Source organism: Pseudophryne corroboree, chromosome 6 (assembly GCF_028390025.1).
Source record: "Pseudophryne corroboree isolate aPseCor3 chromosome 6, aPseCor3.hap2, whole genome shotgun sequence".
NCBI classification, from domain to species: Eukaryota; Metazoa; Chordata; class Amphibia; order Anura; family Myobatrachidae; genus Pseudophryne; species Pseudophryne corroboree.
The window spans coordinates 501,776,938-501,795,100 of NC_086449.1; the positions used below are offsets into that span (position 1 = coordinate 501,776,938).

The 18,163-nt window shown below is 49.5% G+C and overlaps 1 protein-coding gene across 4 annotated transcripts in view; it reads left to right on the forward strand.

Moving 5' to 3' along the window:
• Positions 1–16,454: 16,454 nt before the first annotated feature.
• The window catches only part of USP15 (ubiquitin specific peptidase 15), a 258,720-nt gene continuing 257,011 nt past the window's right edge, over positions 16,455–18,163 (forward strand). For 2 of the 4 annotated variants that reach the window (XM_063927377.1, XM_063927378.1), the window contains exon 1: positions 16,455–16,719. In XM_063927377.1, coding sequence (XP_063783447.1) covers positions 16,631–16,719 — 89 coding nt within the window. In that variant the 5' untranslated portion in view covers positions 16,455–16,630. The remainder of the gene's footprint in view (positions 16,720–18,163) is intronic. The other 2 variants (XM_063927379.1, XM_063927380.1) reach the window with 2 other exon arrangements.

Sequence of the window (18,163 nt, forward strand, 5' to 3'; positions counted from 1 at the left end):
CAGTGCTCCCACTTGCAGTTTGATTGGTACTGTACAACTTGAAATCAGACCGTTAGAAATTTGGGTACCATTGATAGCAGTCAACGTAATAGGTCGCTCGACCGACCGTAGCTGAAAACCCAGATTCTGAGCACAGGAAAGGGAAATAAAATTCCCTGCAGCCCCTGAGTCCAGCAGAGCCTTAACGGGTTTGGCTACTGACCCGGTAAACAGAGACACGGAGAGTAAACAGTCCACTGGCGGAGAAGGTTTAGAAGAAACCCCTAGCTCGACTCCTCCGGAACAAGCTAGGACTGCCCGTTTCCCGGGCGAGACTTGCAAAACTTAAGAAAATGATCCGCGGCTCCACAGTAGAGGCAGAGTCTACCCTCACGACGACGCTGACGTTCCTCTGGGGACAGCCGAGATCGATTAATCTGCATGGGTTCATCAGGACTTGGAATAACCGTCTGCTTAGACGGAAGAGATCGGACCCTTGATCGATCTGACCGACTACGTTCGCCACCTCGTTCCTGCATGCGAAGATCCACCTTTACACAGAGCGAGATCAACTGTTCTAAAGAATCCGGCAAATCTCTAGTGACCAACTCGTCCTTTAGACGATCGGAGAGCCCGTTCCAAAAGGCAGCCCGAAGAGCATCATTATTCCAGCGCAGTTCTGAGGCTATGGTCTGAAAATTAATCACATTCTGTCCCACTGAACGAGAGCCTTGTCGGACACGAAGCAAGTCTGCAGAGGCAGCGGTCGTCCTGCCGGGCTCATCAAAGATCCTCCGGAATGACGTAATGAAATTGGTGTAACTAGAAACCAATGGATCAGATCGCTCCCATAATGGAGACACCCAATCCAACGCTGAACCCTCGAGCAAAGAAATAATGTATGCCACCTTGGACCGATCAGTAGGGAAGTTATGTGAAAGCAGTTCAAAATGTACCTCGCACTGATTGAGAAAACCACAGCAATTCTTTGGATTCCCATTATAGCGAGGAGTAGGGAGCTGAAGGCATGACCTGGTTCCAGAGGAGGATGGAACATTACTAGAGACAACCACTGGAACGGGTACTGGAGCTGGAGCCGGTACTACTGAAGCCAGAAAAGTCTGAATTTGATCAAGCCGACCAGATAATTCCTGGAGATAATGCATCACCTGGCCATGTGCTGCTTCCTGACTTTGTACTCGAGAAATCAAGTCCTGGATGGTACTTGCCTCTGGGCTCCGATCCCCCGGGTCCATGAGGCCTGAGTATTCTGTCACTGACCTAGGTTGGGGGTGTTGTGAACTCGGGGGTTCTCCCGATGGTAGGGGAGAGGAACCACAGTTGGGTCGGAACAGGGATGGCTTGATATAGGTCTTCCTCATACAGGACTCTGACAGTAAAGCTTGGTGAAAATATTAAAGGACTGTATTGCAGGAAGAGGGCAACACAATGTCACATAACAGAGAAGGAGCGTATGGAGAAATGTCCAGAAAGTACTTGTGAGTAATAATAAAAGATACTGGTGACTGAAGAACTTGAGAGCGGTGGTTAAAAGACACTGATGATTTGAAGAACTTGAGAGCGGTGGTTAAGACTCTGATAATTTGAAGAACTTGAGAGCGGTGGTTAAAGACACTGATGATTTAAAGAACTTGAGAGCGGTAGTCAAAGACACTGATGACCCGAAGAACTTGAGAGCGGTGGTTAAAGACACTAATGATTTGAAAAACTTGAGAGCGGTGGTTAAAGACACTGATGATTTGAAGAACTTGAGAGCGGTGGTTAAAGACACTGATGATTTGAAGAACTTGAGAGCGGTGGTTAAAGACAATGATGATTTGAAGAACTTGAGAGCGGTGGTTAAAGACACTGATGATTTGAAGAACTTGAGAGCGGTGGTTAAAGACAATGATGATTTGAAGAACTTGAGAGCGGTGGTTAAAGACACTGATGATTTGAAGAACTTGAGAGCGGTGGTTAAAGACACTGAGGATTTGTATAACTTGGGAGCGAGGGTTAAAGACACTCTGGACTTGTATAACTTGAGAGCGACGTTTAACCTGCAGCCCACACTGACTCCGAGAAGCACTGGTGACTGGAGCGCCGTGGAAGCCAGCAGCGGCTGGGAACGCTGGAAGCTGTGCAACAACTGACACCTGGAAATGCCGGAGACACTGGGGTATGCTGCAGAGAGATCCGCCGAGAACAGAAGCACTGGCATCCACTTCAGAGGAAAAGACGATACTCAGGCGCCGAGGCTCTGCCCGGCATCTGCCTTTGAATCTCCCGCCTCCGCTGGATTGGCGGAACAGTCCGATGACGTCACCCGCTCCCCGCCCACGTGATGCCGGGTGTCATGGCGGCGCCCCTGCCCCGGGGAACCGCCGGGAGCCGCGCCAGCCAGACGCCGGAGCCCGTGGACCACCGAAGGCGGAGGCCGCAACACAGACCAGCAGGCACGCAGGGGTAAGCGCGGCTAACGCCGCCCATGGCGTGTGACAGTACCCCCTCCTCCAGGAGTGGCCCCCGGACACTTTCCAGGTTTTGTTGGATGTCTGGAATGGAAAATCCGCACCAATCGGGGAGCCATAACTTCAGTAGCCTTGACCCAGCTCCTCTCCTCGGGGCCAAAACCTTTCCACTCCACCAAATACTGTAGATTCTTGTGAAGATAACGAGAGTCGAGAATAGCTTTGATTTCAAAGTCCGTTCCAGCTTCAGACTCAGCAGAGGTTGGCCTCGGGGATTTTAAATGGAACCGGTTTAAAATAAGGGGGCGAAGGAGAGAGACATGAAAGGAGTTTGGTATCCGGAGGTGGGAAGGCAATCCCAATTTGCAGACAACCGGGTTCAGGACTTGTAACACGGGGTAAGGACCAATAAACTTTGGGGTGAACTTCATAGTGGGCACCCTTAACCGGAGGTTGCGGGTGGAGAGCCATACCCTGTCACCAACCTTGTATTGGGGAGCTGCTCGTCGCTTCCTATCCGCAAAGAACTTATAGCGGCCGGAGACTCTCTTGAGATTAGCATGAACTCGACTCCAAATTTGGCTGAAGTGTCGAAGAGTAGAGGCTGCAGCAGGAACATCCTCTGGAGGACAAATGGGTTATTCAGGAACTTGAGGATGGAACCCATAATTAATGAAAAATGGGGACTCACCAGTCGAAGAGTGGTACAGATGATTGTGGGCAAACTCGGCCCATGGCAACCGTTCCACCCAATCATCTTGCGAGGGAGAGAGATAAACACGGAGAAAAGTCTCTAAATCTTGATTGACGCGTTCAGTTTGCCCTTTGGTTTGTGGATGGTAAGCGGATGTAAACTTGAGTTTTATTTGTAATGCCGCACAGAGAGCTCTCCAGAATCTTGCAGTGAATTGTACCCCCCGGTCAGAGACGATTTCCTGAGGTAAGCCGTGCAGGCGGAAATGTTCTCGGATAAATAACAACGCCAACTTGGGAGCTGATGGTAACTCGGTCAAAGGTACGAAATGTGCCATCTTAGAGAAACGGTCGATAATTACCCAGACAGTATTGTGACCCTTGGAGAGGGGCAATTCGGTGACAAAGTCCATAGAGATATGGGTCCAAGGCCTCTGAGGAATGGACAGTGGATGCAACAACCCCGCAGGAGGCAAACGAAGAATTTTGTGCAGAGCACACTGAGGACATGAGTTGACAATCTTGAATATCCTTCTTCATAGTGTACCACCAGTAAGACCTTCGTAGAAACTCCCACATCTTTTGAACTCCAGGGTGACCGGAAAACTTGGAAATATGAGCCCACTGCAACAACCTTGGTCGAAATTTAGCTGGCACAGACATTCTCCCAGGAGGAGGGCCCAGAGCGATGGGAGCCGCTGACATAGAAACTGGACTGAGAATCAAAGCCTTCTCAACGGAATTCTCCTCATCCGAAGCTGTTACGGAACGGGATAAAGCATCCGCCTTGGTGTTAAAAGTCCCAGCCTTGGTACTTAATAACAAACGAAAACCGAGTAAAGAAGAGCGCCCATCTAGCTTGACGGGGATTCAAGCACTGGGCCGTCTTGAGGTACAGCAAATTCTTATGATCAGTGAAAATTGTAATTAGGTGTTTAGCACTTTCCAAAAGATATCTCCATTCCTCCAAGGCAGATTTTATTGCCAAAAGCTCTTTGTCTCCAATGGTGTAATTCTGTTCCGCAGGAGAGAATTTGCGAGAATGGAAACCACATGGATGTAACTTCCCATCTGGAGCGTACTGCGAAAGCACGGCACCTATGCCTACCGTGGAGGCATCAACTTCCAAAAAGAATGGTTTTGAAAAATGTGGTTGTTGAAGTACTGGAGCAGACATAAAGGTTGCCTTTAGCTGACCGAACGCTGCTACAGCTTCGGAGGACCAATGACTTGGGTCAGAACCCTTCTTGGTCAGGGCAGTACTAGGTGCCACGATGGTAGAAAATCCCTTTATGAATTTCCGGTAGTAATTTGCAAAACCCAGAAATCGTTGTACCGCTTTCAAGGAAAGAGGCTGAGTCCAGTCCCGGATGGCAGTGAGTTTCTCTGGATCCATACGAAGCTCCGTGCCCGAAATGATGTAACCAAGAAATGGAATAGAAGGAACCTCAAAAGTACATTTGGAAATCTTGCCATAAAGATGATTCTCTCGCAATCGAAGAAATACCTCCTTGACGTGTATTCTGTGCTCCGTGAGATTTTCAGAAAATATCAGAATGTCATCCAAATATACCACTACACTTAGGTATAGCATATCCCGAAATACTTCATTAATGAATCCCTGGAAGATGGCAGGGGCGTTGCTGAGGCCAAACGGCATTACCAGATACTCGTAATGCCCGTCCCTGGTATTGAAGGCCGTCTTCCATTCGTCCCCCTGTCGAATACGTATCAAATTATAAGGTCTCCTTAAATCAAGCTTGGTGAAAACTCGGGCTCCGCGAACTCTATCAAAAAGCTCCGTAATGAGTGGCAAAGGATACTTATTCTTAATGGTGACATCATTTAGACCACGATAGTCAATACATGGTCTCAGCCCTCCGTCTTTCTTCTTCACAAAAAAGAAACCCGCCCCCGCCGGGGAGGTAGAGGGGCAGATGATTCCCTTCTGCAGATTAGACTTGATATAGTCCGACATAGCTTGGGTCTCGGGTAATGATAAGGGATAAGTGTGACCCCGAAGTGGCATTTTCCCCGGAATGAGCTCAATGGGGCAGTCCCAGGGTCTATGCAATGGTAGCTGATCGGCCGCTTGCTCCGAGAACACGTCAGAAAATTCCCGATAGGCCTCCGGAATGAGCCCTTCATCTGACTTGGAAGATACACGGAGTGGATAGACAGGGGTGAGACAATTCAAGTGACAAAAAGGACTCCAAGATGTTATATGTGTCGAACTCCAGTCGACGTGAGGGTTGTGAAGTTTGAGCCAAGGAAGGCCAAGAACCAGATCGTGGGGCATCTCCCGAATCACTAGAAATTCCAGGTGTTCTTGATGCAGAGCTCCCACTTGCAGTTTGATTGGTATTGTACAACTTGAAATCAGACCGTTAGAAATTTGGGTACCATTGATAGCAGTCAACGTAATAGGTCGTTCGACCGACCGTAACTGAAAACCCAGATCCTGGGCACAGGAAAGGGAAATAAAATTCCCTGCAGCCCCTGAGTCCAGCAGAGCCTTAACAGGTTTGGCTACTGACCCGGTAAACAGAGACACGGAGAGTAAACAGTCCACTGGCGGAGAAGGTTTCGAAGAAACCCCTAGCTCGACTCCTCCGGAACAAGCTAGGACTGCCCGTTTCCCGGGCGAGACTTGCAAAACTTGAGAAAATGATCCGCGGCTCCACAGTAGTGTTATGAACCACAGGTAGTGGTTCATTCCTATTTTATGTTTATAAGTAGTCTTGCAGGCCAGGATTTCCCGTTGCTCTGGTTTAAGAAGATTCTTGTTTGCTGCCAGTGGTGAGTCTGTGTGATTGCAGCTTGTTCCCATGTGTTCAGCCTCACCTGTCTGTTGATTGCACCTCTCAGTTGTGCAGCAGGGCAGCTGCACGACATAATTAATTAAGACTCTCTGTTATATGCTGGCTCAGTGCAATTCACAGACGCTGGTGATATTTCCAGATTTCCAGGTTTCCTGGGTTCCAGAGTTCTTGAGTTCTTAGCTAGTCCCTGCCAGTTCCTGAGCTCCTGTCTAGCAGTGTCTGTCTAGCTGCTTTGAGTGTCAGTTCCTGTGTCGATTCCAGTGTCTGATCCTGTGTCCTGCCGTAAAGCGTTCCTGTCCAGGAGTCCTGTGGCTTTGTCTGTGCCTGGTCGAATATCTGGCTTCTTGGTGTCCACCGGTCTGTCGTTTGGGATTCTGCCTGTCCTCCAGTTCTGAGAGTCTGTGTCGGCTACATTGGGGGTTCCTGTCCGTTTGCCAGTATTTGTACCGGTTCCGTGAGTAGCGGCTTTGCCGCGTCCGTCGGCTCAGGCCGCAGTATTCTTTGGTTATAATTTGTTTCTGGTGTTTTGCAGAGGGTTCTGCATGTGCTGTCAGCGCCGGTACACAACGGTATTGTGTCGGCGAGTGGACAGCATTTCCTTTGTTGTTCTTTTCCTTTGGCGGCGTGCCGCACATATATTTAGGTTTAGGGTTGTTAGTAGCCCCTAGCCTTCTGTTTGTTTTAGCTAGAGGTTTCCTTGTTATTATCCTGTCTCGGTTCACGCCTTGTCTCAATCTAAGACCTGGGGGCATCGGAGTTGGGCAGACCTAATCCGCCCTTCAAACGCGGCTGCCGTGGGCCCAAGAAACCATAGTCACTCAGGCGTGAACGGACCACACGGGTGAAACAACGGAGGTAGGGTGCTAGGGGCTATTTCCACACCACACCTCGTTTCAGCGTCACGTTCTGGTGCTCAGGACTCACTACGCAACATCTCCCTTGTTCTGAGCACCAGGAACCTAACATTATCACCAGCCATACAACAAAAAAGAAATAAAACTTTTTCTTTGTTGGCCCAGTCCAGTGTCTTGTCTAGAATCCAGTCCTGTCTAGAATTCAGTGTGCAGAATCCAGTCCGGTGTTTAGAATCCAGTCCTGTCTAGAACTCAGTGTGCAGAATCCAGTCCTGTCTAGAATTCAATGTGCAGAATCCAGTACGGTGTTTAAAAATCTAGTCTTGTCTTGTTTAAAAATCCAGTCCAGTCTTGTCTTGTCTTGTCTAGTTTAAAATCCTCCTATGCCAACTATGCAAGCCCTGCAGGCGTCTCTCTCAGCCCTGAACTCTGCTTTCAGTGCTTTGAAACCTGAGCGGCTGGAAGTTTTGCAGCAATCCTTAAAGCAACTGCAAAACCTTCTGACCAAAATTTAGCTTATTTTGCCAGAAGTTCTTGAGAGTTCATTCTCTAAAGAGACTCTTGTTCACAGTATGGTGACAAGTGAATCCTCAGGTTTAATTAGAGAGAAAAAGTTTGAAAGTTTTCTGCGGCCCAGGCTCTCAGAAGAGGAGCGTCTGCGTCGCAGAAACTTAGATTTATGCCTATATTGTGGGGGTTTAGCTCACTATCTGCAGACCTGTGAGTTGCGCAAGCCAAAGTGTGGCGACAAGTCCTGCCCTCTGGCCAAGTTGAGTCAGGATACAAGACCTACTCCTGTCTCTACTGTGGCAGAGGTACTTGTCACACAACCCACACTAAAAAGCACTCTGTCCTATAATTGGGGTCCCTGGGCTAGGGAGCCCCATTATAGATTCAGGAACCAAAGGAGAATGTTTCTCTCCTCTCTTGATTTTCCTGTGGAAGCAGAGTTGCAAACCCCTGGAGTGGTGCCCGATGCCCAGGGTCCTGGAGTGATGCCCGATGCCCAGGGTCCTGGAGTGGTGCCCAATGCCCAGCGTCCTGGAGTGGTGCCCGATGCCCAAGGTCCTGGAGCGGTGCCCGATGCCCAGGGTCCTGGAGCGGTGCCCGATGCCCAGGGTCCTGGAGCGGTGCCCGATGCCCAGAGTCCTGGAGCGGTGCTCGATGCCCAGAGTCCTGGAGCGGTGCCCGATGCCCAGAGTCCTGGAGCGGTGCCCGATGCCCAGAGTCCTGGAGCGGTACCCGATGCCCAGAGTCCTGGAGCGGTACCCGATGCCCAGAGTCCTGGAGCGGTACCCGATGCCCAGAGTCCTGGAGCGGTACCCGATGCCCAGAGTCCTGGAGCGGTACCCGATGCCCAGAGTCCTGGAGCGGTACCCGATGCCCAGAGTCCTGGAGCGGTACCCGATGCTCTAGGTTATAGAGGGACATCGAATATTATTGCTCAGGTGTCAATACCAGAAGGGGTCTCAGAAGCTGTTACCCCAGGTAGAGACTTGAAAAGCGCAACTCCAGAGAAGGTTTCTAAAACCATAGTTCTAGAAGGGAACTCGAGAAGCAAAACCCCAGAAGGGATCTTTGAAGTAATATCCCCAAGTGGGGTCTCGAGAGACGCAGCCCCAAAGAAGGGTCTAGAGGTCGCTTCCCCAGGAAAGGACTCAAGAGGCATAGCGTTAGTGGAGGTTCTGAAGGTTATAGCTTCAGCAAAGGTCCCGGAAGTCTTAGTCCCGGGAGAAGTTTCAATAATTATCGACTCAGAGAGGGAGGTCGACAGCTCGGTCCCAGAGAGGGAGGCCGACGGCTCGGTCCCAGAGAGGGAGGCCGACGGCTCGGTCCCAGAGAGGAAGGCCAACGGCTCGGTCCCAGAGAGGGAGGCCGACGGCCCGGTCCCAGAGAGGGAGGCCGACGGCCCGGTCCCAGTAAAAGAATCCGAGGTGCTGGCCCCAGCGGGGTTCCCGAAGGCCACTGCCCCAGCGGGGTTCCCGGAGGTCACTGCCCCAGCGGGGTTCCCGGAGGCCACTGCCCCGGGTGGGGTTCAGAAAGTCACTGCCCCGGGTGGGGTTCAGAAAGTCACTGCCCCGGGTGGGGTTCAGAAAGTCACTACCCCAGGTGGGGTTCCGAGGGCCACTGCCCCAGGTGGGGTTCCGAGGGTCACTGCCCCAGGTGGGTTTCAGAAAGTCACTGCCCCAGGTGGGGTTCAGAAAGTCTTAGCCTCGAGTAAGGTCAATAGTGACCAGGTCCTAGCAAAGCACTCTAGTCAGTCAGATGGGAAGGAAGCAGATCCTGACTCTGTTGATATCTCAACATCTATAATCTTTGATGGGGACTTAGTCCAATTTCTGGCGCTTTACAAACACTATTACACCATTTTGTTGTTTAGACCATTTTTGGGCATCACTTCAGAGAACCTTGTGCTCTATCTGATATATTCCTTTAAAGGAGAGCCTTTTGAGTGGGCAACCAGCCTAATGAAAGCTGAAGATCCCATTCTTCAGGATCCCCCGGCATTCAGTGATGCAGTTATTAAGAGATATGGTTCCAAAGAAATTGGTTCAGGTTCCTCTAGGTCACCCGTCTTATCTGCTGAGAGTTCACCGTATTCTGTAAATTCCGCACAAGAGTCTCAGCCCGTTGTTTTGACTGCAGGATGTGCTTTTCTCTCTTCTTCTAATAGTAGTACCTTGCCTGAAAGTTCAGCTCCCAGGGTTAAGAAACCAATCTCTGATTTGAACCCAGCCTTGCTGGGAGGTACCATCAGTTCAGACAATGTTTGGGGAATTACCTTGGTCAGACCTCAAGAACTTTGTAAAAAGAAGATGAAGAAGAAAAATAAATGATTATTGACTCTTGCCTTGTTAAAAAAAAGAAAAAAGAAAAGATATTTTTTCTTTCCTTGTCTTGTGTACAGTGGCCACCGTCAAGGGGGGGGGGGGCACACCGTTACAAGCTGTTGTCACAGCTTGTTTCTGTTAGACCAGTGTGTCAGGTTTTTTTTGTATCCCTTGTTTTGGAAAGTCTGAATTTTGGGGTCCTTTGACCCCTCCTCAAGGGGGGGGGGTAATGTTATGAGCCACGGCTGTGGCTCATTCCTGTTTTGCATTTTTGGTTATGTATTTTATGTTATACTTCTGTTTCTGTTCCCCGTGGGTGTCATGGGGTGTTCAGAGCCCACCCTTAAAGAGAGGGTACTGTTATGAACCACAGGTAGTGGTTCATTCCTATTTTATGTTTATAAGTAGTCTTGCAGGCCAGGATTTCCCGTTGCTCTGGTTTAAGAAGATTCTTGTTTGCTGCCAGTGGTGAGTCTGTGTGATTGCAGCTTGTTCCCATGTGTTCAGCCTCACCTGTCTGTTGATTTCACCTCTCAGTTGTGCAGCAGGGCAGCTGCACGACATAATTAATTAAGACTCTCTGTTATATGCTGGCTCAGTGCAATTCACAGACGCTGGTGATATTTCCAGGTTTCCTGGGTTCCAGAGTTCTTGAGTTCTGAGCTAGTCCCTGCCAGTTCCTGAGCTCCTGTCTAGCAGTGTCTGTCTAGCTGCTTTGAGTGTCGGTTCCTGTGTCGATTCCAGTGTCGATTCCAGTGTCTGATCCTGTGTTCTGCCGTGAAGCGTTCCTGTCCAGGAGTCCTGTGGCTTTGTCTGTGCCTGGTCGAATATCTGGCTTCTTGGTGTCCACCGGTCTGTCGTTTGGGATTCTGCCTGTCCTCCAGTTCTGAGAGTCTGTGTCAGCTACATTGGGGGTTCCTGTCCGTTTGCCAGTATTTGTACCGGTTCCGTGAGTAGCGGCTTTGCCGCGTCCGTCGGCTCAGGCCGCAGTATTCTTTGGTTATAATTTGTTTCTGGTGTTTTGCAGAGGGTTCTGCTTGTGCTGTCATCGCCGGTACACAACGGTATTGTGTCGGCGAGTGGACAGCATTTCCTTTGTTGTTCTTTTCCTTTGGCGGCGTGCCGCACATATATTTAGGTTTAGGGTTGTTAGTAGCCCCTAGCCTTCTGTTTGTTTTAGCTAGAGGTTCCCTTGTTATTATCCTGTCTCGGTTCACGCCTTGTCTCAATCTAAGACCTGGGGGAATCGGAGTTGGGCAGACCTAATCCGCCCTTCAAACGCGGCTGCCGTGGGCCCAAGAAACCATAGTCACTCAGGCGTGAACGGACCACACGGGTGAAACAACGGAGGTAGGGTGCTAGGGGCTATTTCCACACCACACCTCGTTTCAGCGTCACGTTCTGGTGCTCAGGACTCACTATGCAACATCTCCCTTGTTCTGAGCACCAGGAACCTAACAAGTAGAGGCAGAGTCTACCCTCACGACGACGCTGACGTTCCTCTGGGGACAGCCGAGATCGATTAATCTGCATGGGTTCATCAGGACTTGGAATAACCGTCTGCTTAGACGGAAGAGATCGGACCCTTGATCGATCTGACCGACTACGTTCGCCACCTCGTTCCTGCATGCGAAGATCCACCTTTACACAGAGCGAGATCAACTGTTCTAAAGAATCCGGCAAATCTCTAGTGACCAACTCGTCCTTTAGACGATCGGAGAGCCCGTTCCAAAAGGCAGCCCGAAGAGCATCATTATTCCAGCACAGTTCTGAGGCTATGGTCTGAAAATTAATTACATTCTGTCCCACTGAACGAGAGCCTTGTCGGACACGAAGCAAGTCTGCAGAGGCAGCGGTCGTCCTGCCGGGCTCATTAAAGATCCTCCGGAATGACGTAATGAAATTGGTGTAACTAGAAACCAATGGATCAGATCGCTCCCATAATGGAGACACCCAATCCAACGCTGAACCCTCGAGCAAAGAAATAATGTATGCCACCTTGGACCGATCAGTAGGGAAGTTATGTGAAAGCAGTTCAAAATGTACCTCGCACTGATTGAGAAAACCACAGCAATTCTTTGGATTCCCATTATAGCGAGAAGGAGTAGGGAGCTGAAGGCGTGACCTGGTTCCAGAGGAGGATGGAACATTACTAGAGACAACCACTGGAACGGGTACTGGAGCTGGGGCCGGTACTACTGAAGCCAGAAATGTCTGAATTTGATCCAGCCGACCAGATAATTCCTGGAGATAATGCATCACCTGGCCCTGTGCTGCTTCCTGACTTTGTACTCGAGAAATCAAGTCCTGAATGGTACTTGCCTCTGGGCTCCGATCCCCCGGGTCCATGAGGCCTGAGTATACTGTCACTGACCTAGGTTGGGGGTGTTGTGAACTCGGGGGTTCTCCCGATGGTAGGGGAGAGGAACCACAGTTGGGTCGGAACATGGATGGCTTGATATAGGTCTTCCTCATACAGGACTCTGACAGTAAAGCTTGGTGAAAATATTAAAGAACTTTATTGCAGGAAGGGGGCAACACAATGTCACATAACAGAGAAGGAGCGTATGGAGAAATGTCCAGAAAGTACTTGTGAGTGATAGTTAAAGACAATGATGATTTGAAGAACTTGAGAGCGGTGGTTAAAGACACTGATGATTTGAAGAACTTGAGAGCGGTGGTTAAAGACACTGAGGATTTGTATAACTTGGGAGCGAGGGTTAAAGACACTGAGGACTTGTATAACTTGAGAGCGACGTTTAACCTGCAGCCCACGCTGACTCCAAGAAGCACTGGTGACTGGAGCGCCGTGGAACCCAGCAGCGGCTGGGAACGCTGGAAGCTGTGCAACAACTGACACCTGAAAATGCCGGAGACACTGGGGTATGCTGCAGAGAGGTCCGCCAAGAACAGAAGCACTGGCATCCACTTTAGAGGAAAAGACGATACTCAGGCGCCGAGGCTCTGCCCGGCGTCTGCCTTTGAATCTCCCGCCTCCGCTGGATTGGCGGAACAGTCCGATGACGTCACCCGCTCCCCGCCCACGTGATGCCGGGTGTCATGGCGGTGCCCCTGCCCCGGGGAACCGCCGGGAGCCGCGCCAGCCAGACGCTGGAGCCCGTGGACCACCGATGGCGGAGGTCGCAACACAGACCAGCAGGCACGCAGGGGTAAGCGCGGTGAACGCCGCCCATGGTGTGTGACACTCATGAGATGGGGTAAAGGTTACCTCAGGTTTCTTTTCCTTAAACATGCATACCCTCGTGTCAGGGACAGAGGGGTCATCTGTGATATGCAAAACATCTTTTATAGCAATAATCATATAATGAATACTTTTGGCTACCCTTGGGTGTAACCTCGCATCATCGTAATCGACACTGGAGTCAGAATCCGTGTCGGTATCAGTGTCTGCTACGTTGGACAGGAGACGTTTCTGAGACCCTGAAGGGCCCTGTGACACAGCCAAAGCCATGGATTGACTCCCTGTTACTTCCCTGGACTCTGCTTTGTCCAATCTCTTATGTAATAAAGACACATTTGCATTTAATACATTCCACATATCCAACTAATCAGGTGTCGGCGTCGCCGACAGAGACACCACAATCATCTGCTCAACTTCCTCCTTAGATGAGCCTTCCACTTCAGACATGCCGACACACACGTACCGACACCCCCACACACTCAGGGATATATATATCTAGAGGGAGACAGTCCCCCAATAAGGCCCTTAGGAGAGACAGAGAGAGAGTAAGCCAGCACACACCCAGCGCCACCGGACCCTGGAATAAAATCCCAGTCAGTACAGCGCTTTTATATATATATATATATATATATATATATATATAATACACTCACTGCGCCAAATAAATGTCCCCCCCCCTCTTTTGTGCCCTCTGTACTTGTGTTCAGCAGGGGAGAGTCCGGGGAGCCAGCTTCTCTGCAGCGTGCTGTGGAGAAAATGGCACTGGTTAATGCTGGAGGATCAAGCTCCGCCCCCTCAAAGGCAGGCTTCGGTCCCGCTAAAATGTTTATACTGGCGGGGGTTTCTGTAATATACTGTCTCCGCAGTATATTTATATCTATGCCAGTGTCCCTAGAAGTTTATGATTGCTGCCCAGGGCGCCCCCCCTGCGCCCAGGGCCGTCTTAACAGCAGTGTAGGCCCCTGGGCACAGCAATGCACTGGGCCCCCTACCCATCCTCCAGCGGTAGGGGTGGGATGTGCTATCAGTGGAAGCTTTGATGTCCCGCAGGCGGTAGGGGGTGTTCTATCTTCCGCACAGCATGTAGGACCTGGAGAAGTCATTTCTGCTAATTACTCCTTTACTGTACAGATGGGGCTGTAGAAGGGGGCATTGGGCTGATTGAAGAAGCCCTGGTACATGACTTCCAGGGTGGTAGGGGGTGTTTAATACATAGGGGAGGGGTGTATAGTGGAGTGGGCTTAATATTCATAATTTTCCAGTGGGAGGGCAGCTTGATTGACTGCAGATATCTCAAGTCCCTGAAAATATATTTCTTAGCATTCAAAGGGATAAAAATCTAGAGAGTCCCACCTTTCATGAGGTACTGACGACTTGGAGATCAGAGTTCAGGAGCCAGAGCAATCCACCAATGAAAATATTAAACTGCATACTAGGTGTGGTGGGCTGGAGCAGGGACCAGGTGCTGGAAGGCTGATATATCTGGTTCTGGGCAGAGTAGAGACAAGGTGCAAGTGTCCACCACGAGGGGAGAGTCCCAGCTTTTGGAGTATACTCTAAGTCTGACAGGAACCGAGATATCTGGCTGGGAAGAGCAATTAACAGGCTTAGATGGGGACCCCTGCTTTCAAGTCCGATATCTCTGGTTCCCCAAGGCCGATTTAAAAAATTCTGGTACCCCTGGAAAGAGGGGACCCTCAGCTATCAGCCTAGGCCCCTTCTACTCCTGGGGCCCTTGGGCAAGAGCCCATTGAGCCCATACGAAAAAACGGCCCTGCCTGAGCCCTGCACCCATACAGTGCCGTCAGTGTGTGTGAATGTGGGAGCAATGGCGCGCAGCATTACCGCTGCGCGGTACCTCAGTGAAGATCAGAAGTCTTCTGCCGCCTTTGAAGTCTTCTTTCGTCTTATACTCACCCGGCTTCTATCTTCCGGCTCTGTGGAGGAGGACGGCGGCGCGGCTCCGGGACAAATAACGAGGGTGGGACCTGTGTTCCGACCCTCTGGAGCTAATGGTGTCCAGTAGCCTAAGAAGCAGAGCCTATCATTTAAGTAGATCTGCTTCTCTCCCCTCAGTCCCATGATGCAGGGAGCCTGTTGCCAGCAGCGCTCCCTGAAAATAAAAAACCTAACAAAAGTCTTTTTCAGAGAAACTCAGTAGAGCTCCCCTGCAGTGCATCCAGTCTCCTCTGGGCACAGGATCTAACTGAGGTCTGGAGGAGGGGCATAGAGGGAGGAGCCAGTGCACACCCATCTAAAGTCTTTAGAGTGCCCATGTCTCCAGCGGAGCCCGTCTATACCCCCATGGTCCTTACGGAGTCCCCAGCATCCTCTAGGACCTAAGAGAAAACAGAGTTACTTTCTTTCACCTACCATATGGATGTTTCTTTTCAAAGACTTTAAAAAAAGATGGGACTTATGGCATCGCGGGGAGGATTTGATCGTGGCTAAAGGCCCATACACACTAGGCGACTTTGGCCTCAAAATCATTACTTTCGACAGTTTTGAACGATTTTGAGGTCAAAGTCTACCAGTGTGTATGGGCTAGCGACAAACGACTGGCGATGATGCGCGCTCCTGCATCATCGCCATCGAGGTGCTGTCGGCTGGTTTGACCAGCATGTTTGAAGATGATGGTTCCTTTTCCAGCCATTATCGCTCAGTGTGTACAGCCGCGAGCGATGATGGCTGGAAGAAGAACCATCATCTGCCCGGCGAACCCGCCCTGCTCTCGCCCATCATCTGCTCCGGCGCCGCAGTCCTGCCTCCTCCTTCCTGCTCAGCCTGCTGCCTCCAGCCCGTGACCGCACGGAGACGCAGCGGCACGGATCAGTAAAGTGAGTCGCTGGCACTGCTTGAAGTTGTGACCCTGTGTGATATACATTGCTGGCATAGGCCAGCAATGCATATACAGTACCACTGCCCACCAATGGTTATTTAATGCTTTTTTATTTAAGCCAGTAATATATACATTGCTGGCACAGGCCAGCAATGTATATATTACTAGCACCACTGCCCACCAATGTTAATGTATAATAATATCTACATAATATATAAATTGCGGGCCCCATTTATACACATTACGGCAGCAGATCCCCTTTTTACACATTGCGGCAGCAGTGCCCATTTTTACACATTGTGGCAGCAGTCCCCCTATTTACACGGCAGTAGTCCCCCTTTTTAAACATTGCGGCAGCAGACCCCTTTTTACACGGCAGCAGTCCCCCTTTTACATGGCAGCAGGCCCCCTTTTTACAATGGCCCATGTTCCCACTCTTGGAATTCAAACCCAGCCCATTATGTAAATAGCCTTTCTAATGAAAGATTTTCAGCAAAGTCTTTCGCCTCCTGATAATCTCTTGTTCTTTGGGAAAATAGTTCAGTTTGTATGTACTACTTTGGGTGAAAGATATACCTTTCACAGATGTTGTCAAAGTCTATTGAAATAAAAAATCTCCTAGTGTGTATGGGCCTTTACAGTAGTGTCAAAACCTGGACAGTGTCTGGCAAACTTGGATGGTTTGTCACTCTCTAGGTACAGTGAGCAGAGTGAGTAAAGCACAGTGTCAGTGTCAGGTGCAGTGAGTCAGCAGTGTACGAGCAGGATGCGGGCAGAGGTATCAGGTGCAGTGAGTGAGGTGCAGTGTCATCATCGGCTATCGGCAGAAGCGGGGATTCCCAGCACACACGCAGCACAGCTCACGCGGCTTCCCGGTTCCCCCCAGTAGTGACGTCACGTCCAGCATGCATTGCGCGGCGCAGCTGTCAGTGCAGGAAGATGGCGGAGGGCGGAGTGGTTGATCTGGAGACCCAGAGATCCGAAGTGTCGACGCTGCTGAAGACCCCGCTTCGAAGAGGGGACACCTGGTGAGTGGGTGCTGGCGAGGGAGGAATTGGGCCTGTCGGGAAATCTGGGAATGAAGGAGACTTGGGGTGCAGTAGGTGTGCGAGTTGGAGACGGGTCGTTACAGAACATCTGTATCATTGACCCGGCGGCGGCGGATACAGGGGCACACTGCCCGCAGGCACCTGCCCATTGTCACTCATATACCGCAGCGTGTGCGGCCGGTATCTCCCCGGGTTACTCCTCCGCCAGCGCTCTGTGTGTGACACTGATCCGGGGCCTGCTGCACTTGTCACCTGTGACTCTGCTCTCTGCAGGGCAGCACCTCCGACATACAGTGTGTGTACAGTATGTATGTATGTATGTATGTATGTATGTGTGTGTGTGTGTATCATGTTACATACTCTATATATTGCTCTTAGGGTCATGTTGCCTATACTATGCCTATATATCAGTGTTAATAGTCGTTATGTAGTACAGCCATGCATGGGCAGTTGGCCCTGGACTGTATAACACAGGGCGCTATGTCTTGGGGGTATACACTATAGATACGAATGCAATATTTTATGAATATTTGACAGACTTGCTTTTAATTGCATTGGAACACATTATTTAGTTGATTTGTGAATTTTTCTTGCAGTTCATAGTATAGTTTCCAGTTTTTGCTCCTTCTCTGCTGTCCTTGTTTGTTTTCGTTTGGGGGAAAATATTAATCAAGGAAGTGGCATTGTAGCAGAAGAGAAGCCAATAAACAAAACCAAATCAAAACACTTGTGTCCCGCCCATTATTTGCTTACTTTGCCTTGTTCAAACTGAAAGCAGAAGTAATATTCAAATAATTCACATAGGTATGTTGTAGAGAAGGGTGAACTATATTGTCTTCCTTAGCTTGAATATCAGGACACTCCTGTGTTATCCAAATATTATTTACAGTTTCTTATTCCAGGCTTTCATATTTCTGTGATTTTTCAGTTATTGTGCTTTATGCTGTGTGCAAGCAAAACATAACACTGCTCAGATTAATGGAATAATTACAAATATGTTATAAATGATATTAGTGTTCACTCTAGCACCCTGCACCTAATCTGTCAGGAGTGCTCCTTTTAATTATGAAGAGCAAAAATTTAGATGAGATGTATCGCTACAGCTACTATAAATTTTGCCCTTAAAAATGAATATATGCTCCCCTCACTGATTAGGTGCAGGGTGCTAGAATGTACCCTATGATATGGTAGAGTACAGGTTGAGTATCCCATATCCAAATATTCCGAAATACGGAATATTCCGAAATACGGACTTTTTTGAGTGAGATAGTGAAACCTTTGTTTTTTGATGGCTTAATGTACACAAACTTTGTTTAATACACAAAGTTATTAAAAATATTGTATTAAATGACCTTCAGGCTGTGTGTATAAGGTGTATATGACACATAAATGAATTGTGTGAATGTATACACACTAATTGTTT